The 22,386-nt window shown below is 43.8% G+C and overlaps 10 protein-coding genes across 10 annotated transcripts; 5 read left to right on the top strand and 5 right to left on the bottom strand.

The window, feature by feature from the left end:
• Positions 1 to 318: 318 nt before the first annotated feature.
• Positions 319 to 5,175, top strand: V1512DRAFT_212936 (uncharacterized protein; the record flags this gene model as incomplete). The annotated part of the gene is made up of 4 exons (XM_066913579.1): positions 319 to 2,079; positions 2,128 to 3,372; positions 3,422 to 5,073; positions 5,121 to 5,175. The coding sequence occupies 4 exons, from the start codon at positions 319 to 321 to the stop codon at positions 5,173 to 5,175; spliced, it is 4,713 nt and encodes a 1,570-aa protein (XP_066769278.1).
• A 45-nt stretch (positions 5,176 to 5,220) lies between these two features.
• On the bottom strand, positions 5,221 to 6,152 carry V1512DRAFT_249947 (uncharacterized protein; the record flags this gene model as incomplete). Its single annotated transcript, XM_066914641.1, has 2 exons — positions 5,221 to 6,060; positions 6,105 to 6,152. 2 exons carry the CDS (start codon positions 6,150 to 6,152, stop codon positions 5,221 to 5,223), a joined length of 888 nt encoding a protein of 295 aa, XP_066769277.1.
• On the bottom strand, positions 5,971 to 8,783 carry V1512DRAFT_108535 (uncharacterized protein). Its single transcript, XM_066912884.1, has 8 exons — positions 8,687 to 8,783; positions 8,576 to 8,644; positions 7,510 to 8,524; positions 7,168 to 7,463; positions 6,916 to 7,121; positions 6,613 to 6,869; positions 6,105 to 6,563; positions 5,971 to 6,060 (listed from the first exon to the last, which is right to left on the bottom strand). Exons 2-7 carry the CDS (start codon positions 8,604 to 8,606, stop codon positions 6,350 to 6,352), a joined length of 2,019 nt encoding a protein of 672 aa, XP_066769276.1. The 5' UTR covers positions 8,607 to 8,644; positions 8,687 to 8,783; the 3' UTR covers positions 5,971 to 6,060; positions 6,105 to 6,349.
• Positions 8,784 to 8,984: 201 nt separating this feature from the next.
• Positions 8,985 to 10,225, top strand: V1512DRAFT_268016 (uncharacterized protein). The gene is made up of 2 exons (XM_066917389.1): positions 8,985 to 9,436; positions 9,486 to 10,225. Exons 1-2 carry the CDS (start codon positions 9,006 to 9,008, stop codon positions 10,159 to 10,161), a joined length of 1,107 nt encoding a protein of 368 aa, XP_066769275.1. The 5' UTR covers positions 8,985 to 9,005; the 3' UTR covers positions 10,162 to 10,225.
• Positions 9,907 to 12,748, bottom strand: V1512DRAFT_268013 (mitochondrial precursor protein). Its single transcript, XM_066917388.1, has 6 exons — positions 12,610 to 12,748; positions 12,123 to 12,479; positions 11,967 to 12,076; positions 10,693 to 11,923; positions 10,496 to 10,645; positions 9,907 to 10,444 (listed from the first exon to the last, which is right to left on the bottom strand). Exons 2-6 carry the CDS (start codon positions 12,409 to 12,411, stop codon positions 10,365 to 10,367), a joined length of 1,860 nt encoding a protein of 619 aa, XP_066769274.1. The 5' UTR covers positions 12,412 to 12,479; positions 12,610 to 12,748; the 3' UTR covers positions 9,907 to 10,364.
• Positions 12,749 to 13,032: 284 nt separating this feature from the next.
• V1512DRAFT_243813 (kinase-like domain-containing protein) lies at positions 13,033 to 14,374 on the top strand. The gene is made up of 2 exons (XM_066914325.1): positions 13,033 to 13,168; positions 13,215 to 14,374. Exons 1-2 carry the CDS (start codon positions 13,078 to 13,080, stop codon positions 14,246 to 14,248), a joined length of 1,125 nt encoding a protein of 374 aa, XP_066769273.1. The 5' UTR covers positions 13,033 to 13,077; the 3' UTR covers positions 14,249 to 14,374.
• Positions 14,294 to 15,343, bottom strand: V1512DRAFT_268008 (uncharacterized protein). The gene is made up of 3 exons (XM_066917387.1): positions 15,126 to 15,343; positions 14,504 to 15,071; positions 14,294 to 14,453 (listed from the first exon to the last, which is right to left on the bottom strand). Exons 1-3 carry the CDS (start codon positions 15,261 to 15,263, stop codon positions 14,371 to 14,373), a joined length of 789 nt encoding a protein of 262 aa, XP_066769272.1. The 5' UTR covers positions 15,264 to 15,343; the 3' UTR covers positions 14,294 to 14,370.
• Positions 15,237 to 16,865, top strand: V1512DRAFT_268006 (uncharacterized protein). The gene has a single exon (XM_066917386.1). It carries the CDS (start codon positions 15,450 to 15,452, stop codon positions 16,785 to 16,787), a length of 1,338 nt encoding a protein of 445 aa, XP_066769271.1. The 5' UTR covers positions 15,237 to 15,449; the 3' UTR covers positions 16,788 to 16,865.
• V1512DRAFT_268005 (uncharacterized protein) lies at positions 16,734 to 18,514 on the bottom strand. The gene is made up of 2 exons (XM_066917385.1): positions 17,145 to 18,514; positions 16,734 to 17,097 (listed from the first exon to the last, which is right to left on the bottom strand). The coding sequence occupies exons 1-2, from the start codon at positions 18,427 to 18,429 to the stop codon at positions 16,925 to 16,927; spliced, it is 1,458 nt and encodes a 485-aa protein (XP_066769270.1). The 5' UTR covers positions 18,430 to 18,514; the 3' UTR covers positions 16,734 to 16,924.
• A 133-nt stretch (positions 18,515 to 18,647) lies between these two features.
• Positions 18,648 to 20,704, top strand: V1512DRAFT_243805 (Ima1 N-terminal domain-containing protein). The gene is made up of 4 exons (XM_066914324.1): positions 18,648 to 18,822; positions 18,870 to 19,377; positions 19,425 to 19,708; positions 19,757 to 20,704. The coding sequence occupies exons 1-4, from the start codon at positions 18,691 to 18,693 to the stop codon at positions 20,672 to 20,674; spliced, it is 1,842 nt and encodes a 613-aa protein (XP_066769269.1). The 5' UTR covers positions 18,648 to 18,690; the 3' UTR covers positions 20,675 to 20,704.
• The last annotated feature ends 1,682 nt before the right edge of the window (positions 20,705 to 22,386 follow it).

The following is a 22,386-nucleotide window of genomic DNA, read 5'->3' as shown; positions in this document are numbered from 1 at the left end:
AAAGTCTTCTTGACCCGTTTGGAAAGTTTCAGAGTGTGAATCTATTCTTCAGATTTTTATCATTGTTCTCTACAGAGAATGGTGTCTTCAATTGCAAACGCGGTATCGTTACTTAAGGCAAAAGGTGCTACAGATATATCAATAGCAGACGAGGTTCAAATCAAATCGCAACCAGCTACTACCGACTATGATGCACATCAAGTTGGTGGCAGCAGCGAAGAGAGTAGTGAGCGGTTGAGCGACGGCGATACAAACATTGTGACCACACCTTCACTTGAGGAGCTAACTTCACAAAATAACGACAAACAGTCGTTTACAATGGGACGCATTAGCTCAGACTTGAATATTGCTGCTTCAACTTCGCTAGACAATGCTCTAAATGAGGTTACAAGTACAACCCGAACGTCCAGACACGATCGACATCTCAGTGCCCCTCCTCAACACCCTCAACCAATACTTTTGTTTTCTGAAAATGTGCCGGACCGTGAAGTAGAGCGCGCTGACGAGTCTCCTGGTTGGGGAAAGTTCCGTGCTGCCGCTGATACCTGGATCGATCGGATCTGGAACAACAACGCTGATCCTGCTCAGTCTGAAGCCATAGACGATAGTCTTACCGGCAGTAGAGAAGACGTATCAGTTATCTCTCGCATACCTCGGCCAAAAATGAAGCGTCGAGCAACCACATCTACTGTGCCTGATCGTGTGCCGGATCGTGGATCTAAACTGGCACCATCCTTCATGAGATTCGCTGGCTTGCTTACCGACGACCATGAACAATCTAAACAGTCTGGAAATAATGATACGATAGGGTCTGGCGAGATTTCTCAACGGTGGAAAGATGTCAAGTCCAAGTTGAGATTTATTAAACACATTAGTAAGAAGAAGGACGAGGAAATTCAGCGCCACGAACAGAAATCTACTGAACTTGTTACGACGTTGATATCCGGAACTCCAGCAGCACTTATATTGGCATTGGCGTTTAAACGAGATGAGCGGAATCAAGGACGGCTGCCCGTGCTGCTGCAGCTCCTACAAGTCAAAATAACAGACTCGACTCGAACAGAAGATCGGCAGCATGCACTCTTCAGGATTGAGCTTGAGTACGGATCTGGTCCAGTCCAGATGAAATGGGTCGTATACCATGATTTCAGAGATTTCTTCAACTTGCATTCCAGATTAAAAGTTCTTGATTTTTTCCAACGCGGTAGTCAGTCCGGTTCCCACGTGCGAGAGCTACCCCGTTTTCCTCGTGAGGCCATTCCGTATCTTCGGGGTGTACGTGGATTGAACGAAGCGGACGTGGCTGGTCTGAGCCTGCCCAGACAGACTGAGTCTCGAGTGAGTTTGACAAGTGCTGTGTCCAATGTTGAGCCGATGACACCTCGGTCGCATGATCTTGTCACGCATCAGCAAAAATATCACAAGTTTAATGAAAAACAGAGAATTGCATTGGAGCAGTATTTAAAAGGTTTGATACGAGTGATGATGTTCCAAGGTGAGGCCAATCGACTCTGCAGATTTCTCGAGCTTTCAGCTATGGGATTACGCTTGTCAATTGAAAATTCTTATCATGGAAAAGAGGGCCCGTTGACGGTACTATCAACGTCTTCAAGCCGCGGATGGAGATCTGGCAAGCTGAGACCTAAACACGTCAAGTCGCTTTTTACGCGATACGGCTCAAAGTGGTTCTTAGTCAGGCATTCATACATTTTGGTTGTCGACAGTTTCTTAGACATTGCCCCTATAGACGTGTTTATGGTTGACCCGGAGTTCAAATTCACGCATCAAGCATGGGGTGGCTGGCATGCCAATCAAGATACAGATGACACGTACCCATTGACAGAAAAGCCGAAGACTTTAACCCAGTCGGTCCAAGACACTGCAAAGATTCAATTTTCCTTGAAGCTAGAAAATTCAGAGCGCAAAATGAAGCTGTTAGCGTTGTCAGAAAAGCATTTAAAACAATGGCAGTACAGTATTGAGTACATGCAGAAGAACACGCTGTGGACGAAACTTCATCGTTTTGGAAGTTTTGCGCCGGTGAGACAAAACGTATCTGCTCAGTGGTTTGTTGACGGCGTAAGTATAGCTCTTGCCATATTGAACTGTTCATTGACGTTAGCGTAGCGTGATTATTTCTGGAATGTGAGTCATGCCATTTCAATGGCAAGAGACGTCATTTATATTCATGATTGGTGGCTGAGTCCAGAAATTTATCTTCGTCGACCGGGCCACGGAAATCAACAATGGAGGTTAGACCGGCTGCTAAAACGCAAGGCAGAAGAAGGCGTGAAGATTTTTGTAATTTTGTACCGCAATGTCGGTGCTGCTATCCCTATTGACTCGTTGTACACAAAACAATCTTTGTTGGACTTGCATCCAAATATCTTTGTCGCTCGTTCGCCAAATCAGTTTCGCCAGAACATTTTGTTTTGGGCTCATCACGAGAAACTGGTCATTATTGATCATCTTGTCTTGTTTGTTGGTGGCTTGGATTTGTGCTTTGGTCGATGGGATACTCCACAACACGTTCTTACTGATGACAAGCCGACCGGCTTTGACCGTGGCGTCGAAGTTGACTTGGGCGAAGACACGCAGTTATGGGTTGGCAAAGACTACTCCAATGCAAGAGTTCAAGATTTCTACGACCTCAACAAGCCGTATAATGACATGTACGATCGCTCAAAGGTGCCCCGTATGCCATGGCACGATGTGCACATGCAAATCATTGCTCAGCCGGCTCGTGACGCTGCCAGACATTTTATCCAGCGCTGGAACTACCTCAATCGCCAGAAACGATCTACAAGACCTGCTCCCATTCTTATTCCGCCTCCTGACTTCACTGACGCCGAGCTTGAAGCGTTTGGACATTTGGGAACTTGCGAGGTCCAGCTACTTCGATCTGCGTGCGGTTGGTCACTCGGTATGCGAAAAGGTAGGGTTGAACATTCGATTCTCAATGCATACCTTAAGGCGATTGAGCAGTCTGAGCATTTTGTATATATTGAAAATCAGTTTTTCATTTCATCTACCACTGTTGACGGCGAAGTCATAGAGAACGCGATTGGCGACGCATTGGTTGAGAGAATCATGCGGGCCCATAAGCATAAAGAAGATTGGCGCGCAGTTATTATTATTCCTTTGGTTCCTGGGTTTGAAGCTGAAGTTCATCAGCAAGACGGCACGTCTGTCAGACTGATTATGCAGTGCCAGTACCGTTCGATTTCACGTGGTTCGAACAGTATTTTTGGTCGCCTGAACAAAGCTGGTATTAACCCCGAGGATTATATCCAATTTTTTTCACTACGGAAATGGGGTAAGATAGGACCGTACGATCAGCTTGTGACAGAACAGCTTTACATTCATGCCAAGGTAAAATACCTTGACGCTTTTTGCTACAAAGTTGTGCTAATGATTGTAGATTATGGTGGTAGATGACCGTGCCGCTATCATAGGATCTGCCAATATCAACGAGCGTTCTATGCGCGGAACTCGTGATTCTGAAGTGGCCGTGTTTGTTCGAGACACAGACCAGATTGAGTCTACCATGGGAGGAAAGCCGTTTATGGTTGGACGTTTGCCCCATACTTTGCGCGTGCGGTTGATGCGTGAACATCTTGGTATTGATGTTGATGCTTTGGAAGACACCGAACGCGATTCAAACGGAAACAGTCCGGAAGGAGAAAGTGAACATGCAGCGTTTGACTTAAGCAAGCCGGATATCTGGAGATCGTTAGAGAAGCTGCGGGCGATGGAAAACGGGCGGCCACAAAGCTTGGTTCATGACGACGAGGAGATGACAAACGCTGGAATGTACGACTCTGAAGAAGACGAGGTCGCAGAAGCCGAAGATGAGAACGAAGATGACTCAAGTGATGATGAACCGTCTGCGAGGAAAATTGCGACCATGAACGAGCCACCTGTGATTGATGTTAACAACGACTTCCAAGCAAGACCATCGGACGGGGTCTTAAACAACTTCCCAGCGAACGACGGGGTGGTAAGGAGTGGAGTTGAGCCGCCAGAGGAGTTTCAGCATCAGATTGATCGTGAAAAACATGCGGCTGATCTTGCGGGATTTGGTCCTGATCGCATGAATAGGAATGTGGAGGCAGTGCGCGCTATGGGAGAAGCGGTCAAGCAGAAAATCGACAGACGGAAAGGCAAGCAGCGCGATATTGCCGCGCCACCTGCTGACCAGCTCCCTCCGGCCAGCCCGGTGGACAAAAAGGTGACGTTGGAAGACGTTTCAGATGAAGGCGTCACAAGCTCCAAGACCGTGTTTGAGCGAATTCAATCGCTGTCTTTGGAACCTACGACGTGCTTCTTGAACGACGACGAGACAAAGGCTATTCTGGAGTCACCGTCCGAGAAGTTGAAGCCCATCACGCCGTTTTCGTTTGAGGATCCGCTGGACGAGAATTTCTACTTTGACATTTGGCTTGCGCATGCTACGAACAATACCAATATTTTCAGAGAGGTGTTTAGGTGTCAGCCCGACAATGAGGTTCAGAGTTGGAAGGATTATCAGGACTACAAGCTACATGCGGAAAAGTTTGACGCCATGCAGCTGGCCGGTAAGCCCGTGTCCAAGCGTGATGGTACTGTAGTTAAAGAGCAAGAGAAGCATCATGGCAGTTCAGCCGGTGGAGTTGGATTGACCACAATCGGTGGGCCGATTCATGCTTCAGTTGCAGCAGTCGCATCTGGAGCCAAAACCGCTGCTAGTGAAGTCGAAGCTGGGCCTTCCAAGTTAGTGAATGCGTTAGCGCCGAATTCAGACGGCGAACCGGATCCTCAAGAAGCTGCTGAAGTTTCTGGTTCGGATACCAATTCTCAGGAAGAGGCGTTCTCGACCAAGTCTGGCGATCGACGACGGCGGCTGGAGGACGAGTATGGCCAATTGGGCGTCGCCAGCAACTACGAGTATCATCATGGTACGACTCGTCGGTCTAGACGACAGCGGGAGTATGACAGTACACTTGACAGGGATGCTGCAGAGGAACGACTGAACAACGTTCGTGGCAATTTGATTTTGTTCCCTACCGACTGGCTTCTGAAAGAAGATGAAGGGTATGTTTTGATCAAATTGATGAAGATTGTTACTGACGTGAACTTAGTGGGAATTGGTTTTACAATATTGATCGTATCCCCCCGCTTGAGATTTATGATTAGAAGAATGAAAAGGCATAGGTACGGTACAACGCCGTTGTACTTTAGTTATACATTGAAATTAGCATTAATTTCGTTTATATCATCAAGTAGCGTAACCCCGTCAGTCTCATTGGTTGACATGGAAAGACGTTTTGTAACCGAGACTGATGGGAAATGTAAAGTCATTTTAAACAAGCTTGTCGAGAGCCAGTCCGGATCCGAATCGTCGTCGGTTGCGTTGTCATGCAGCCGTTCTGCGACAGGCACTCGGGTCATGAGCACATACGCGCCTGCGCCTTGTATCATTGGCCATACAGACTCGAGAATCAGCGTCAGTGACGTGTCAGAAGGGAAGGGCGAGAGCGCAGTCAAGGTGACCGTTGTAGAGATGTTTCCGTGTTGCAGGGAGATGTCACGCAGCAAGTCCACGGTTTGCGATGTGATGCCAGACCATGTGTTTAAAACTAAAGACTCCCAATAAAATGCCGATAGCCCGTCAACCAGGACCGCAGCAAGCGGGTGCGTCAACGCAGCGTGTTTTGAAAACTTGTACTTGGTTGACCCATCGGAACATAGTTTGAAGCCCCCGGTCGCCGATTTGCATTTCTGGAACAAGTCAGTAGACTTTATACTTCTCAAGCAAGCTAAGAACTCGTCAGCGTTCGACGGTCTGAGAATAAGCAATTTTGCGTTTTCGTCTGTGACTTCAAGTCGTGAATCAAGATCAAAGACTACGACGAGTCCTGTGAAAAGTGAACATAGCTGAGAAAGCAGCACCGATTTTCCAGCCAGCGGAGGGCCTAAAATCACAGTCAAGGTATTTGTAGACGCGTATTCAGCAAAGTAAGGCAGCCGGAGCGGCTTTGCTTCTGGAAGGTGAGATTTGGATGAGGATTGGCTTAGTAACTTTTAAGTCGTTAGTTTGAGAGTTTCGTGTGAATAAAACGTACATTTATCGATAAAGGCGCATTTCTAATCGATGCCAAAATATTCGACATGTGAAAGCAACGTCTATTTTTTGCTACAATTAACTTGTCTCGACGCGCGCTTGTATAACCCTTAAACGCGTGTATAATGCTAACCCTAACAAAAATTTCAACATTGATCCAGTACGACTCAAGTTAACAATACAATATGCGATATCTTACACCTCCAAATCTAGACTTTGCAATCAAAGCATGCCGAACGATTTATTCTAGTTAGGCAGCATGAACCCGGACTTCAGCCAGTCAAAGCCTTCATCCCAATGATCCCAAAACTGAAGCGCGGTCAAGTCAACGTCTTGAGCAGCATCGCTATTCAATACCGCCGTTTGCGGATTCTGGTCAACTATTACGTCTGGTGGTAACGAAATTTGAGGCATCTCGTTGTATGGTGTGACAGCCTGAACGGGCTGATTATTAAAAACGCTGCAAACTTAGTTTCTGGAATTGTATCTTATAAACAAAACCGACTTACTCTGCCATTGCTCCAGGCACAAGGTGTTCCTGATTTGCAGTCTCAAAAGCTTCTCGCGCTCGTGTTTGGACCTGTTCAATCATCGCCAGACCGCTTGCCACGCCGACATCTGTCTTCATTAACCGATAGCACTCCAAAGCAATGTTGATGATTTCAAAATTCGTCATGACTTCGTCCACTCTTGACGGATCGCGCAATATATCAAACAGAAGAATTGCACACGCGTTCTGTAAAAACATCGAGTTGAATCTCATTTTCTACAGCAATTAGTACGCGTTTGTAAATCTAAATAGTCCGGCTTACGGCAAGCATAGGATTGGACGAATAAGATCTCGCCAAAAGCAGCAACAAGCCACGTCCAGCATCAACTGCTCGTCGGCACGCTTCAGGTAGGAATGCACGCTCAGCTGATTGAGGTGGCGACCTCGGATGTAGTCTTTCTTGCTTTCTTATCAGCCCATCAACTAATAAAAACGGTCTATATGTAAGAGTTTTAAACATGTAAAAGTCTAGCGAGTTAGTCAGGTTGTTTGAATTACCCAGATTCGCACTTACGACAACCAATAACAAATGCATCAGCGTGTAGAGTCACACCCGGTTTCCCAAAATCTTCGAATCGTAAATTTTGTGGCAGGTCTGCCTGGTACTGTACAAGCTCAACGTCAATTTCTCTTGCGCTCTCCCATATCGATAAAACAGACGAGTTCTGAAGTCCGTAAATGAGATTTGAAGACTTCAAACTGATCCGTCCCAAGGGAGCCATGTAGCGCAGGAAATCATTGTCAGGAAACGAAACATCTAACTCGCTATCATTAAAAGCCGAAGGTCTACCTAGACTTATTGATAGCAGTCTGATTCTGTGAGCCTTGAGCTTAAATACGATTGGACTTAACATACCTTTCAAATGAGTATAGGGCCCATATTGTCGTGCTTCGGTCGTGATTGCTTTGTATCGCATTTTGCGAATACCGCGTCAAAGATGGAAATTCTCTGTGCAGACCACATGCATACGCTAATCTAACAGCCTGACCCGAGAAGTTATAAGCAGTATTCATGTTGCCAGACATTGCCTGATGATGACTAATCAGAAGCAGGACCTTGACTCTGTCTGTGCTAATAATGTCGCTTGTGTTTTTCACGGTTGATGTTGCACGCTCGTACAGAAGAGTGCTCCACTCAGTTTCGCCGTCTAGACTGGCACCATTAGCCAAGACGGCGAGAAGGCCAGTTTCACCTTTGAAAGTGGATGATTTTGCAGAGTACATTGACACCAATACAGAATCAAGATATTCTTTTGTATACACTGGCATGATATACCCCAATGTTTTCCAAAAGTTGTCTAAGAACCGAGAAGCAAGAGTTGGGTCTAAAAACTTGATAGTACCGTAGCCAGCTGCAGCACCGTGTTCCCGTTCCACCCCCCAGCCCAAGAACAGATCCCGAAACCCGTATTTTTTAATACCTTCAGGCACATCTCCAACTCCATTCATTTCAATTATACCTGTGCTAATTTCTTGGTGAATATGCTGTATAAACGAAAACGTTGAAGCGGGGCCGTAGTAAATAAAGCTTTCGTCACCAGGATTTATCGCAGTAATACCACTATACACCGTGCTATGAATTGGACTCTGTTGTTGCTGCTGTTGTGCTGCCGGTGAAAGTTTTGTTGAAGTCGTTGTGTCTGACGTTTTCCTGCGTTTGCTCTGTTCGAACACTGTTGGAGATGACTGCTCAGATCCTGCTGACCCGCTGCCATTTAAAACTTTGTTATCGTCTTTGTAGAAGCAAATTGCGCCTCGGAGAGTACACTGACTACAGTTCGGTAGTATACCATCGCATTTTACTTTTCTCCGACGACATATTTGACAAGCCCGTCGAGTTCTTAAGCGTGGATATTCGGGAATTGGTGATACTAGAATAGGATAAGTAAATAAGTCATTTGAGCACTAATTTGCAATAGTACCTGGCCGATTGAGATTCAAAGGCACAGACATATCTGGTCCAGAATTACCAGTTATAGTAACCTCTTTGCCTACTACTTAAGTATCGACTGTAATGATAATGATGAGCATACTTTTGCTACGGAAATGCGCCGCGTGTATGAGCAGCTTATCTGTACGACGAGCACGCAGTTCACAGAATGTAAACAGCAATACTGTCCTTATTTAGTGGTTTACAAACATATTATTGATCTACGTAGTACAGCAGAACACAATTTTTGTGTCATATCGCAAATGACATCAATCGCCTTTAGCGTGAAGGTTGTTCTGTGGGCGCATCCATCGCGATGATCATAAAAACTTTAATTCCAAACCTTCAAACTTTAAAAAAATATTTCTAAAGTGAAATTTGATTCCAACTTTAATTATCAACCACAACCAAAAAGACAAGTCATGGCCGAGGAAGAACAAGAAAAATCAAAAAGAAAACACGAGGAAGCTTTTGATGAGATTGAAATTAATGTTAATTTGCCTGAACCTTTGTCAAAAAAGGAATTGCGAAGGAGGAAAAAAGCAGGTCTTCCACTTGAACCAACTGCAGAAGAAATAGCAAAAAAAACAGCAAAGAATGACAGTACTTCTGACCCTAAATCTATTGGTCCTGTGATCAAGAAACAGAAAGAAGAGCCAAAGAGCAAGCGGAAAACTGAGTTTGGTATTTGGATAGGCAATTTGTCTTTTAATATGAAGAAAGACGATTTACGACGATTTTTTACTTCTAAATCTGCTGAAAAGGTGTCCAAGTCTGATAGTGGAATCGCGATTAAAGGTACAGATATTGTCAGAGTACACATGCCTAAAAATGCTGGTGGCCAAAATAAAGGGTGTGTAGACTACCGTAATACTTTGATTGATTCGCTAACATTGAACTAGTTTTGCGTACGTCGATTTCACATCCGCAGAAGCTCTAAAGCAAGCCGTTGACTTGTCTGAAAGTGTTTTTGAAGGACGCCGGGTTTTAATTAAAGATGCTGGTGTGTTTGACAATCCAGCGAAATCTGACCGGGACGCATCTTCTCTAAAGAAACTAGGCACTCCTACTAGAATTCTATTTGTAGGTAACTTACCATTCGAAACAAAGTCAGAACAGCTCGAAGAGATTTTCACTATATCTGTTGGCTCGCGGCTGTCCGAAAACGAGTACGAAGACGGTCCCAACCCGACCGCCACCATCAAGCCAACTAAGATACGCATGGCCACGTTTCAAGATACAGGCAAGTGCAAGGGTTTTGCATTCATAGACTACGCCACAAGCGACAATGCGCTTAAAGTATTAACTAAAGTCGGCACGAGCATAAAAGTGCTAGACAGAACCGGCGTCAAAGTCGAGTTTGGCGCAGACAGGTCATTTCGTTGGAAAGCCAGGCTAGATGCGGCGCCCGATCTTCGCAAAGCTGATGACGACTCTGCAAAAATCATGGATAGCCAGAAACGGCAGCAGAATAAGAACAAGACCAGACTTCCTCCTGGAATGGCTCTGGCCAACGCACAGCGCGCAAAAGTCTCAATTCAGCCTTCAGAAGGAAAAAAGACTGTGTTCTCGGAGTAAATTTTTTTAGGTTCGGATTAAATAAAAGGGTTAATATGAATGATCTGAGATGGGATTGTTGACTATTTCCGTAAATAATTTGTAGAATATAAATGGCATGCAACTGTTCTCTCAATTTAACGTCATAGCAAACTTTGATCCTGTGTGTACATTTTGACACTGGCATCGCATATCCAATAGATTCAAAAATACAAGTCGCTAGTTTATGCTCCCATCGCCATGTTGTTCATGCGAGCCTTCAATTGTGGGTACTTTTCCATCAGTCGCGACTGGGTCTTGGCAGCTATAAAATTGGTTAGCTATTTGCGACTTCTCAAGCGCGCTTTGAACAAACCTTCTATGAATGTAGCTGCCTGGACAATCTCCGTCTCTGTGCGTGCAAGCTCGAGCTGCTTTTCAAAATACTTCAAAGCTTCGTCCATCTTGTTCTGTGCCAACATCAACTGGGCCAGAGTCGACACAGCAATATCGCTTTGAGGATCAACTAAATCGTCAGCAAACAGAAAACACACTACTTTGAGTAAAACATACGTGCTAAAGCCTTCTTGCACAACTCTTCGGCTTCTGATATCGTACCCTGCTTGAAGTTCCAAAGAACAAAAGCCTTGTTAATTAAAGACAAAACATTAAGCCCATCAACCTTCTGACTCTTCTCGATTGCAAAAGCCTGATCAAACTTTTCAATCGCATCAGCATAACGCTGCTGATCCATTAGAAGTTCACCATAGTAATTGAAAACATCTGACATCTTGTCAAAGTTTTTGATGCATCTTCGGAACCCTGCCATAGCAGACGACGTTGAACCAAGCTTATACTGGGTGACAGCAAGCTGGATATGCGAATAAGGATACGACTTATCCAAGTCAATGCACTTTTGGTAATCCTTTGCCGCCTCGGTGAACTCAGAAAGCAAGAAGTGCAACTGTCCTCGGTGGTAGTAAATATCAGGTGCGTCAGCATCGAGAGCCACAGCAGCTTCAAAATCATCGCTGGTTTGTCGCGGGTCATTGACTTCTGTGCTCAGCAAAGCTCTCTTAACATAGGCCTGAACCGATGGACCCAATAGAATGCTTAAATTCAAGTCGTCCATCGCGCCCTTGTTATCGGCCATCAAAAACTTAAAGGTCGCTCTCATCTCTAAAGCGTAGGCCAAATGGTCGGCCTTGAGTTCGACAGCCTTGTCAAACATTGTGTAGGCGTCTTCGTAAGACGCATATGTCTTTTTGTCGGCGGCCTCCAAACCCAGCTTCAAATAAAAGTCCCCGGAGCCTTCAGAAGCTGACAAGATCTCTGGTGCAATCGGTCGCTCGTGGAAAGAGTCAAGGTAGGCTGTGACGAATGCGACCGACGGCAAAGTCGGCTTCTTGGTCTTCATGAGTTCCTTCCCTTTGATCTCACCGGTCCGTTGGAGCAGACGATCGATGGAAGCACTAAGTGGGTCATTTGGAGCACCGCTCAGAATGCAGACAGCAGTGTAATCAACAACGGCTTCGCTGTAGTTTTGTAATTTTTCGTACGCAGTGCCACGTCGTGAGAGAGCCTTCAAGTACTCGGGGTCCATTTCAAGAGCCGCACTGGTATCCTCGACTACCTTCTCCCATTTTTCTTGTGCAGTGTAGCACGCGGCGCGGTTTGAGTAGAAAACGGCGTCTGGTGAGCATTGAATGGCTTTTGTATACAAATCAATTGCCTTCTCATAGCTCTTCTTTCTAAACTCTGCGTTTCCAGCGTTCTTATACTGTGTTGCATACTCTTTTCGTGCCTAAGCAGTTAGCATTGTACAACATAATTAAATCGAAACTTACTTCTTCAGAAACTGCAGACAAAGCAGCCTCGCTAATATCTGGAAGTTCACTTTCTTCCAAAGTCGGTGTAGATGATTTGACTTCGGCAGCAGGTTCAACCTTTGAAGCAGCTAATTATAAGCAAACATCATGCGTATAACTAAACTGCACACTTACAGTCATGTTTCTCCTTTTCCTTTTTCAACTTTCTCTTCTCCTTCTTTGCCTTTTTCTTGTCCGCAGCGCTTTTTGGCTCGGAAGCCGCATCGGGTCCGGGTGATGATGAAGGCGGTGTGGAAGGTTGATTGTATACGACATAGTATACACCGGCACCGGAAACAAGAACAAATGCAGCAGCGGAAACGCTGTAGACAAGCGTCTTATTTTCGGAAACAAATTTTGAGAATTTCGACCATAGTGAAGGTGGTGCTGTCGCTATGAGTGGCTGTGAAGCTATCGGGGCCATAATGTGAGTGCGAGAAAGTGAATAAAATAAACGAGGGTTCTTATTTAATCTCTGTTTGTCTTAATCGTCTAAAATGTTAGCTTAATTGATATACACGTATAGTGCACTCTTGACCAGTAGCATCTTGTCTATTTCTGTATAGAATCAGCTGACAAAGAGACGCATCTAGTAATAAGCAAACACAGACAAATCCCTTACCAATTTAATATTATTTCTTCTAAAAATCAGCGTTGAATAAAAAGAAGATCAACAAATCCAAGGACAATTAATGCTTTGAATCTTTAGCTTCAACACATGAGAACAAAAAAAAAGCTTCACATCATCGACTTCGTTCCGTAATCCGGGTAACTGTCACGAGCTCTCATCGACGACTAAAATGATTCTTTAGCTACGGAATAAATAGTTTTTATTATACAAATTATGTCGGTTAGCAGTTATAAATATAAATAACGAACTTATATAAATCATTTAAAGTATGTGTAGTATTCTAATGTACGGTAAGTGCAAACTGGGAGTGATCCACTCATACTAATGAGCCGCATTTAGCTATACAAATGTGTAGTATATATGCCATAAGTACAAAATAGCAGTGCTTTATGATACAGCTATAGTCGAATATCTATCTTTCAATAAGCCATTGGAATATACGCTTTATAGCAGTTTAACATGGACGGCAAAGTAATTGACCCGGCTAAGGCTAAGTTTAACACTAAGATAAAACGGCCAGTCAAGAAAACTAAAGATGGTTATACAAAAGGTAGGCACACTTGATTCAGTTCAAGATCTTTGCTAACGATCTTCAGAAAGAAAAGTAGGAGAAGGAACTTATGCAGTGGTATATCTTGGACGGCAAGTATCTACGTCTCGAGTTGTAGCAATCAAGAAGATCAAAGTTGGACAATTCAAAGATGGGCTTGACATGTCTGCAATTCGCGAGATCAAGTTTTTGAGTGAGCTCAGGCACCCAAATGTTATAGAGCTGATTGACGTTTTTGCATCTTCAGGGACATCTAGAAGTCTGAATCTTGTTCTAGAGTATTTACCGGCTGATTTGGAAATGATAATTAAAGACCGGTCGATTGTGTTTACGGCTGCGGACGTCAAATCATGGATGAGGATGACTTTTGCTGGTTTGTACCATTGTCATCGTCACGGGGTATTACATCGAGATTTGAAACCAAATAACTTGTTGCTATCGCCAACTGGACAACTGAAACTAGCTGATTTTGGTCTTGCGCGCCAACAACCAGGACCATATGACGTAATGACCCCAACCGTGGTTACACGATGGTATCGGGCACCTGAACTTTTGCTCGGATCAAAGATCTATACCAGGAAGGTTGACGTATGGGCTGTCGGTGTGATATTTGCAGAGCTTATGCTGCGGACACCATATCTCCCCGGACAAACTGATCTAGATCAACTTGATTTGACGTTTCGTGCACTAGGCACTCCGACAGAGCAAACCTGGCCAGGAGTGTCACTCCTTCCGGATTATTTTTACGACACTAATAGCACTTCGACAGTTGATGCCGGAAAAAAATCTGGTATATACCCTGCTCCGTCTAGAGACGAAATGCGGGCTCGGTTCTTAGCGGCGTCCGAGTTTGCGCTAGATTTACTGTGTCAAATGACGACGTTGGACCCTTCAAAGCGGATAGATACCCGTGACGCGATGCTGTCTCAATATTTCAAAGAACTACCACGTCCGACGCCTCCGGAGTCATTACCGAAGCTTAGAACTGACACGTTCAAAGAAGAAACGAAAGTGATGGCGGCAGAATTGAAGGAGCGGGAAGCAAAGCTAGGGAGCGTTGCCAAAAAATTACAGTTTTGATGTATCGAACAAGATTTACGAGCGATACTGGAGTTTGGCATGTGGTTTGAATTGGAATCAATTAAATATTATCATTATAGAGTAATGAACAGCATTGTACCTTATTGTGCTATTTACAAAATTTAAACTGCACCGACCTCTTTTAATTTACTAATGAGAGCGTCTACGTCAGCGACTTTGCTACCACCGATTCGTTTAGGAGGATCTAGTAGTGTGTTAGTATTTCAACACATCCACTGACCAAACTAAACTTACCCTCGAGTGAAATTGTCTCGAGTCTCGAACTTATATCGACTCCCAAGTCAGCTGGAGTAATTTTCTCTGTTTTCTTCTTCTTTGCCTTCATGATATCTTGAAGCTTAGTATATCTAGGAACATTCAATCTCAAATCTGTAGTAATAATCATTGGCAACGGCGCAGACACGGTTTCTGATCCACCATCAACTTCTCGTGTGACTGTAACAACACCGGCATCATCAACACTGACATTGCTAGCATTGGTAGCCTGAGGCCAGTTTAGTAATCCCGCCAACATCTGTCCGGTTTGATTGCTGTCATCGTCGATTGATTGTTTTCCCATAATGACTAAATTTGCGTCGGATTTCTCAATGAAAGCTTTAAGCAGCTTTGCGACCGCCAGCGGTTCAAGACTGAGCGAGTTTGAATCCTGTATGTCCGAAGTCTCAATCAATGTCGCTTTATCTGCTCCAAGTGCTAATCCGACCCGCAGGGTATCCTGGCTCTTTACGTTACCGGCAGTAACCAAAGTGATAGAATCAACAAGATCCTTCTTCGATTCGCGTAGTCTCACAGCTTCTTCAACCTAAAATCAACGTTTAGTATTATAGCTGTTTAGATTGAAGCATACTCGGCTTACCGCAATTTCGCAGAATGGGTTTATGCTGAACTTCACTCCATTTGTTTCAATGCTGGACTTGCTGCTGCTGATACGAGGCTTGATGGCATAGTCAATGACTCTTTTAACAGGCACAACAATGCTAAGACGTGGAGGCATTTTTATTTATTTAATGTGTATAAGTGAGTAAAAGTGGAGACTGGTTCAGTTCCGGATAGTGAGGATTTTTTGAATTGAAGCCTAGCCGCAGACTTTGCGGGGAGAATGATGAATTTATTTATATGCATGCCTTTACTAAGTAAGACCACTAATCACGGGTCTAACATACAAAATATATAGAGATAAATGGACAGAAATCCTACGGAAAATGAAATTGCACAAATTGTGCTGCAAATTAAAGAGAGTGCTCCTCACTTAGGGGTTGCAAAAGTACTGGCAAAGATCAAGTCAATCGAACCAACTTGGTCACTTTCTCTTAGCCGACTCAAAACCGTTCTGAAGTCAAACAGCGCAAGTCAAAATGATCCGAAAGCGTTTATTCCCGACGATGTTAAGCCTCGACTATACGTCTCTCAAACAACTTCTGCGCCTGTGCCTAATCTTGAGCTTCCGCCTTCGGTTGAAGTGTTCTCATCTACAACTCGAGGCAAAGGTCTTGAAGTGAGTTCAAAGCTTGGATCTGAAATCATTGCTGAGGAAACTGTGCTGTGGACTGAACCTGCTCTTGTTTTGATTCCACCATTGTCACTAGTCGGCTTGATCCCGACTGGCAAAGCTTGTTCTTTCTGCGCTCGCCCAATTACTTCTGTTTCTACTCTAGTCGCTTCATGTCCTACATGTAGTGGTAAATGGTGTACTACTCGATGCCGCAAGCTGGATAAGTTGCATAAGCACATCAGGCATGGTAAATATGCGCCCGAATGGGCCGCGATCGAGGCATTTGCTATCCAGAACGAGTGGAGTGCTTGTTTTCTCTACGCTTACTGTTTAGCGGCTTCGACTTTTGAAGAGCTAGATGAGGATAAGTCTGGAAAACACATGATTACAAATGGAGTCAATGGACTGGCCAAAATCAGACAAGACGTTCGGCAACAAGCTGACCCGAAATTTGAATCGACTATGTTTATGAGCGACCAATTTGACATTTTATGGGAATCTGGATACGGAGTCATTGCTAAATTTTTTGATCACTATTCTCCGCCATCATATGGTGAGTTTTTGGAGGGAATTGGAATGGTAAATATCAACAGTTTGGATGGAAGCATTTACTTGATCCAGTCGCATTTAAATCACAGTTGCGAACCGAACGTCAATGTCAAAATTGTGGGTCGGACTGCAGGTGTCAAAGTCTCTGCGAAACGAGCATTGCATGCAAAGGAGGAGCTTACTACTACATATGTTGACTTGAAAGGAAACCTCTCGACTCGACGCCAAAGGCTACTTGAAGGCTGGGGATTTTGGTGTACGTGCCCGCGTTGTGTTCGTGAGGAACGAGATCTGGCGTTGCCAGAAATTACAAATCTTCACATTACGCCACCCGGCGTTACTATAGAAACTGAATTGTCTCGTGAAGACGCAAGAAAAAGGAAAAAAAAATCAAAAGGAAAGCAAAAGCAGCAAGAGCTGCCGGGTAGGAAAAAGTCTGTGTCCTTTGACGAAACCATTGTCGAAATCGACAATTAATTGCATGCAACATTGGACTGTACATATAATAAAGCACTGTAGTATTTGATATTTTGAATATAATACAGCTCAACCAACTCATAATTATACACAATACGCCTGCTGTTTTCACCACTCTTATCATAAACCAAAAAACTTTACCGACTAGGGCTAAGCTTTTGCAATCGTTCCTTTGCAATCTCTGGTGCAACTTCAGAATAATACACAGCAGGCGTCGTAATCGTTTTCTTAATTGACTTGTCAACTACAGCTTCATTCCTGTTAAGCCGTGATCCTAATAAAGCAGAATTGCCTCTGTCGCTGCCTCTACCTATGTTCAATTAGTACTGTTGCACATCATCAAATCACTGAATGTACCTTCTGGCTGATCGCCCGACGAAGCAAAAGATGCTAATCTAGGATTGAGTCGATCTCGAAATGACGGATGACTTTGAGGCTTCAGACCAGCTTCTACAAGTTTGATTGCCTCAACGTCAACCTCACCGTCTGAATCTCCAAAACTGATTTCCCATCTTCGTGCTTTCCCCTTGTCGCTTTCTTCGAACTCTATCCACTCGGCTACCTTGGCATCGGGTATGTATTCTGCAATCAACGGTTTTCGTCCGCGTTCCTCGTCAGGAAACGTCGACCCGTAGACGTTTTCGCGAACTTTTGACGCTGCAATAACATCTTCAAATACCGCATAGCAGTGGGTCCGAATACTGTCTGTCCAGAAATTCATCAGGCCGGATCCGGCAAGCTTTTCAAAATGGGCTTTCAGAGACGGGATGTTTAGTGGTCGTGAAAAATTTTGAATGTAAACCGATTTTGTAGGTCTGTAACGTTCCACAGGAATGTTTGGATTTCGCTCCACCTCTATCTTTGGTTCCTTCGTAGGTTCAGTAATCTGCTCGGCTTTCACATCCTCCATCTTGTCGCCCTCAACCTCCTCTTTCTCTGCGACTACATTTTCAGTCTTCTCTTCAGTTTTTGCTCCCGTCTTGACGTCCGGTTCTGCTGCAAACTCTTTTTCCACCTTGATCTCGGCAGTCTCCTCAACCTTTGCTTCGATTGAAATGCCCCTTTCCTCTTTAGCTTGTTTCACAGTTCCTTTCTCTCCGTCTTTGACTTCCGCGTCTTCGACTGCAGTTGTCACTTCTGACTCTGGCACTGGCACATCAACACTCCCCATCTCTTTTGCCTTCTTCGGCGCTTGACTAAGATCTGCTTCAGGTTCTGGAGACAGCCTTCTCTTTGAGCCAGTTGAGACCGGTTTTTCTGATACTGCAGACTCTGCAATTGGTGATTTTGCTTCTTCAGCAACCTTTCCATCCGCCGCAGTCTCCAGTACTGGCGCACTTTCAAGATCTTTCGAATCTCTGTTGGTATCTGCCTTGATGTCAGCCGCGGGCTCTGACTCAGTCACGGGCTCTGAATAAACTGTCTCCTTTGCAGCGCCTGCCGAAGCCGGTTCAACTTCAGTCATAACTTCGTCATTTAAAGGCAATGCTGCTTCCCCTGATACAGTATTATCTTCCAGCGCTAATTTATCAGATTCAACCAGTCTTTGAACGAGATCCTTTTTCAGACCGGCAGTTGGCAGTTCTCGCTTTTTGAGTTCCTCCTTCAAATCTGCGACCTTTAGCTGTGAATATGACGCCATTTTAAATCTTTGCTCTGTAAAATTTCAACACAGCACAAATTTGAGATCAAGCGATTTAGATTACTTGAGATGCCAACTGGTGATGTTAATGATGATGCTGGACGCGCTCTTCCGTCGCGTCTTTGATGTTTAAACTTTAAATAACCCTAACCTCATGAGCTTTGACTTGGAACAGCAAATAAAGACAAGTTCAGATGTTTTGTTCTTGTCAAAGCAATGCCATGGACTCGATCGACATTTGCCCAAAATTCAAGGGCGGATATGACGAAACAAAGAAAGAGGTTTTGTTTCTACTGTAACGACTATTCAGTCACGACTGCAACACCAAATCGTACTGGGTCGTCGTTTGAGTGGACTTGTCCATTATGTGATGCTATTAACACGGTCGACTCTGTATGATACGCAGTATTTGTGTTTAATTTAAAATTAATTGATTTTAGGCTGGAGAAATATTAGATACTGTACCTGAATCTACTTATGATGACTTTGCCTCTTCAAATCCAGCTAAAGACAACAATGACGATTCTCCATTCTGTTTAAATTGCAGAACAAATCATCGGATAGTGATGGAGGCTCTTGCAAATTATGTCGCACCTAGGGATGATTATGACAGCGATATCTACGGGCAAAAGTTACAGCTGTATAAAGCTGATTTGGAGCGAAGATTTCCTCCTGTGTGTGAGAATTGTGAAGTAAAGGTTTTTGGGCAACTGTCGCAAAACAACTACACTGCCAAATCGCGCATACTTGGTGAAATGTTGAACGGATCTCGAGAAGCGCGTAGTTCTTTTAGATCGACTCAAGCAGACACGTTCGGTGTGGCCGGCGACGGTCAATTTCTGAAGCAGCGCTGGACAGCAAAGAAATTATTGAAAGTGCTTTTCTGGATGATCCGGGGATCATTGTGGCTATTTCAGAATTTGGTTTTTGTTGGAGTTTTAACAACAAGTGGGTGATGTTGTGAATTTGATTTTGGTGCGACTAATACTGTCTAGATGCACTGCTACCGGAGCAGCAAAACAGGAAAATGGCGTTATTTTATAGTTATGACATGTCGTTATGGCAAATTATATCAGATGTTTACTTTTGTGCAAACAGATTAGTCACTTCTTCGCATTTCGGAAGCGTGGCAGATCATTCTGATTGTTTGTGCTTGCTGTTCAAATTGTTGTCGTTTTCTCGCCTGTGGAGCATACTTTATCTGTATTGGAATTATCAACTACTGCCGGCCATGACTTCATCTAAAAAGGTGACTGTGATAGGAAAGTCTGAATATTATGTAAGATTACTACGACTAAATGTGCAATCGCTCTAACACTGTTATTAGCGTTGCCAGACAATTTTGTACTTGCAGATGTTATTCAGCGTCTACTTAATTCCTAAGATGTATTTATGGTCATTTTCAGACAAAGCGTTTCAATTAGTCAATGTTTTGCTGGCTACTACTGCATGTTTGAATATACTAACTTCACTGTTATGTCTGAAGATTGTCGAGGTGCGGTACACTCGGTATTCTGAGAACACAGTAATGAATTGCACGGCCAACCTTCCGTCAGTAGCACAGCAAACTCCAGAACGTTCATATTCTACTCCGGCTGGCGTGTTCGACCTGGCACAGTTAGGCGACAAGGACGCGTTTCAAGAGACTGAAAGCCGCGCCACTGAAGTTCTGCATGCGGCAGTCGACAGCGATCAGATGGATTGGACACCTTCGTTTGCTCCCCAAGGTTCAATGACAACAGCGGTGCCAGATAAATTCCCAAGTATACCGAAGTTGCCATCTGGATATGTATTGCCGCCACCACCAACAGGTGCGCGGACTGGCTTCAATCTAACATCAACAAATAATGGCAATTCTAATGTTCAAGTGAGCAAACCCGAGCAGTATTTTAAGCACACAATGCAAACGAATAAAGAACAAAACATACCAATGAGTGGGTTGAAGGAAGAGAACAGCAGAGTGCTCGCGCCACAACGATTCTTTCCATCAGAAACGCCTACAGGATTGGAAGATCTATTTGACCCGGTGCTTAAATTAAGCGATAAGCAAGAAGGGCACAAGAAGCAAATTGCGCACTCGCCTCAAAGAGGTTTGCTTGGTGTGTCCGCTGTACAGGAGCCGGCGAACAGGATTTCAGGCTGGATAGCTGCGTCTGTGATTGTCACTGGAGTACTGGCAGTTGTATTGTATATTTTATATAGCAAGTTTTGGTTAGCTTTACGGTTTATAATTGAAGATATATAGTTCATATTAATAAATAGAAATCGATTTTTAGTATTAGGTCACAAAACCGTGACTTACAATTATTATACGTCACGTGAAATTCTTATATTATTGATCACATATATAAAACCATATCAGGGTAAGGGTTAGTATTACCGGTTGTCTCATTGGACGGCCGAGCAAATGGGAAGGTTGAAATCTGTGCATCAAACCAAAAACAGGCGCTTTTGTTTCTTCTTGTCAAGAAATCTTGCTTCAACAGTTCTCTCTTTGTCAACGCAATTAAAAATGGCTATTGCTCCAATCACCGGTATGTTGGCCAAGCAGGTTGTACGGGACATGTCAGTCGGTAAGTGTTTTTTTTTTTTGGAGCAGTGAAGAGCTGCGTGAAGTTGAGTTCGAAAGCTAACTGGTTATATAGGCGCTGGTAAGTCTGATTGAATCTAGAGAAATTTCAAGAGTTAGTTATTGACGATTATTGTTTCAGTTCTGTCTGGCTCCATCACTGCCTACTATTAGTAAGTACTGTCGCGCTTGTTTTAGGCAGTCATACTAACAAGATCTAGCTTCTAGTAAGTCATTGGCGACTTGGCGATATCACAGTTTATTAATACGCAACTTTAGCATTCACGTTCCATTTTCCAAGGTTCGTGAGGAAGGACTTCGAAAGTTTGAGGAGGGAGACTTCCCTGCCGGATACTTTTCTAAGGCTGATCTTGAGAGCCGACGGGCCAAGATGAGACTCCCTGAATAGATTTACTGGACAGTTCGAAATGGGTTTATATGGTGCGCTCTGGGGCTTTGTATATGTGTTTCAACTTATCCAATTGAATCTTTTGTCACATTTATTTGCGGTTTCTTATGCATGCCGGTAATGCTTTGAGGACTTCAGACGTGATACGCCGTAAAAATGAAATTTTATTTGATTTCAGAGACTTTATGTTACATGACAACAACGTTTGAGAACTCATAAGCTCGTTCGTATTAAGTCAAATCACGTCCATGCAGAGGTCACATCACATCGTTTGCACGCTGAACATGTGGTTATACCGAACAGTATACGTATAATATCGTAGTAAGTAGAAACTTAGTACAGTGAAACAATGTTGTGACGAAAGTCTGACAAGTTTCGTCGACAATGTATGTAGGTAGCTGTCATGTCTTTACCGACTGCAGTATTTTTGCAACTCTACAACATAATTAATGCAAGTTAGAGTCTAAACCGCAGACTCTTTGTTTTAACAAATTCGCTGCACTACAAACAGAACACGATTTAAGTAATTGCTAACACATAGTGTATTGGGTGCGTATTTGAGCGACTGCAAGAGTGTAAACATCCCTTTAGTAGATACTATTCAATATTTATTCAACGTCTCATCGTTAATAATGAATCTTACGTCACAAGAGAATTATCATAGTTCATCCAATATAGTTATATGCAAATCAAAACAATTTCAAAATCTAAACAAATGATACGTCAACATTCACAGGCTACGCTACGATACGTTTTCTTTTTTTTCCTTTCTTCGGATACCACGCGCAGCAAAGTGATTTGATAACCTACTACGGATGCTGTCTGAGGGGAGAGTTGCCACCCAACCAACAACACCTGACTCCCAAGTAAGACCAAGTAGTGTGAGATTCAGTACGTCGCCAGGGACTCACTAGAACCCCTCGTAACAGTGCATTGCAAAAGCCATCCAAGCAAGGTAAAAGGCATTCATGCGCCAGCG

Source organism: Lipomyces arxii (assembly GCF_038497795.1).
Source record: "Lipomyces arxii strain Phaff 12-163 unplaced genomic scaffold V1512scaffold_30, whole genome shotgun sequence".
Classification (NCBI taxonomy): domain Eukaryota; kingdom Fungi; phylum Ascomycota; class Lipomycetes; order Lipomycetales; family Lipomycetaceae; genus Lipomyces; species Lipomyces arxii.
This window is presented reverse-complemented; position numbering and strand designations above follow the sequence as displayed.

Bases quoted from the DNA above. Each gene is read 5' to 3' on its own strand.
- V1512DRAFT_108535 (XM_066912884.1), bottom strand. From the start codon at position 8,606: ATGTCTGTGCCTTTGAATCTCAATCGGCCAG. The intron at 8,525-8,575 runs GTACTATTGCAA...ATCCTATTCTAG, and splicing joins TTTGAATCTCAATCGGCCAG to TATCACCAATTCCCGAATAT. The intron at 7,464-7,509 runs GTATGTTAAGTC...TCACAGAATCAG, and splicing joins GCCCTATACTCATTTGAAAG to ACTGCTATCAATAAGTCTAG.
- V1512DRAFT_268016 (XM_066917389.1), top strand. From the start codon at position 9,006: ATGGCCGAGGAAGAACAAGAAAAATCAAAAAGAAAACACGAGGAAGCT. The intron at 9,437-9,485 runs GTGTGTAGACTA...ACATTGAACTAG, and splicing joins GCTGGTGGCCAAAATAAAGG to TTTTGCGTACGTCGATTTCA.
- V1512DRAFT_268013 (XM_066917388.1), bottom strand. From the start codon at position 12,411: ATGGCCCCGATAGCTTCACAGCCACTCATAGCGACAGCACCACCTTCA. The intron at 11,924-11,966 runs GTAAGTTTCGAT...CTAACTGCTTAG, and splicing joins TGTCTGCAGTTTCTGAAGAA to GCACGAAAAGAGTATGCAAC. The intron at 10,445-10,495 runs GTTTGTTCAAAG...CCAATTTTATAG, and splicing joins GGCAGCTACATTCATAGAAG to CTGCCAAGACCCAGTCGCGA.
- V1512DRAFT_243813 (XM_066914325.1), top strand. From the start codon at position 13,078: ATGGACGGCAAAGTAATTGACCCGGCTAAGGCTAAGTTTAACACTAAG. The intron at 13,169-13,214 runs GTAGGCACACTT...AACGATCTTCAG, and splicing joins TAAAGATGGTTATACAAAAG to AAAGAAAAGTAGGAGAAGGA.
- V1512DRAFT_268008 (XM_066917387.1), bottom strand. From the start codon at position 15,263: ATGCCTCCACGTCTTAGCATTGTTGTGCCTGTTAAAAGAGTCATTGAC. The intron at 15,072-15,125 runs GTAAGCCGAGTA...CGTTGATTTTAG, and splicing joins ACCCATTCTGCGAAATTGCG to GTTGAAGAAGCTGTGAGACT. The intron at 14,454-14,503 runs GTAAGTTTAGTT...ACACACTACTAG, and splicing joins CGAGACAATTTCACTCGAGG to ATCCTCCTAAACGAATCGGT.
- V1512DRAFT_268006 (XM_066917386.1), top strand. From the start codon at position 15,450: ATGGACAGAAATCCTACGGAAAATGAAATTGCACAAATTGTGCTGCAA.
- V1512DRAFT_268005 (XM_066917385.1), bottom strand. From the start codon at position 18,429: ATGGCGTCATATTCACAGCTAAAGGTCGCAGATTTGAAGGAGGAACTC. The intron at 17,098-17,144 runs GTACATTCAGTG...AATTGAACATAG, and splicing joins GTCGGGCGATCAGCCAGAAG to GTAGAGGCAGCGACAGAGGC.
- V1512DRAFT_243805 (XM_066914324.1), top strand. From the start codon at position 18,691: ATGACGAAACAAAGAAAGAGGTTTTGTTTCTACTGTAACGACTATTCA. The intron at 19,378-19,424 runs GTGGGTGATGTT...AATACTGTCTAG, and splicing joins TGTTGGAGTTTTAACAACAA to ATGCACTGCTACCGGAGCAG. The intron at 19,709-19,756 runs GTAAGATTACTA...CACTGTTATTAG, and splicing joins TAGGAAAGTCTGAATATTAT to CGTTGCCAGACAATTTTGTA.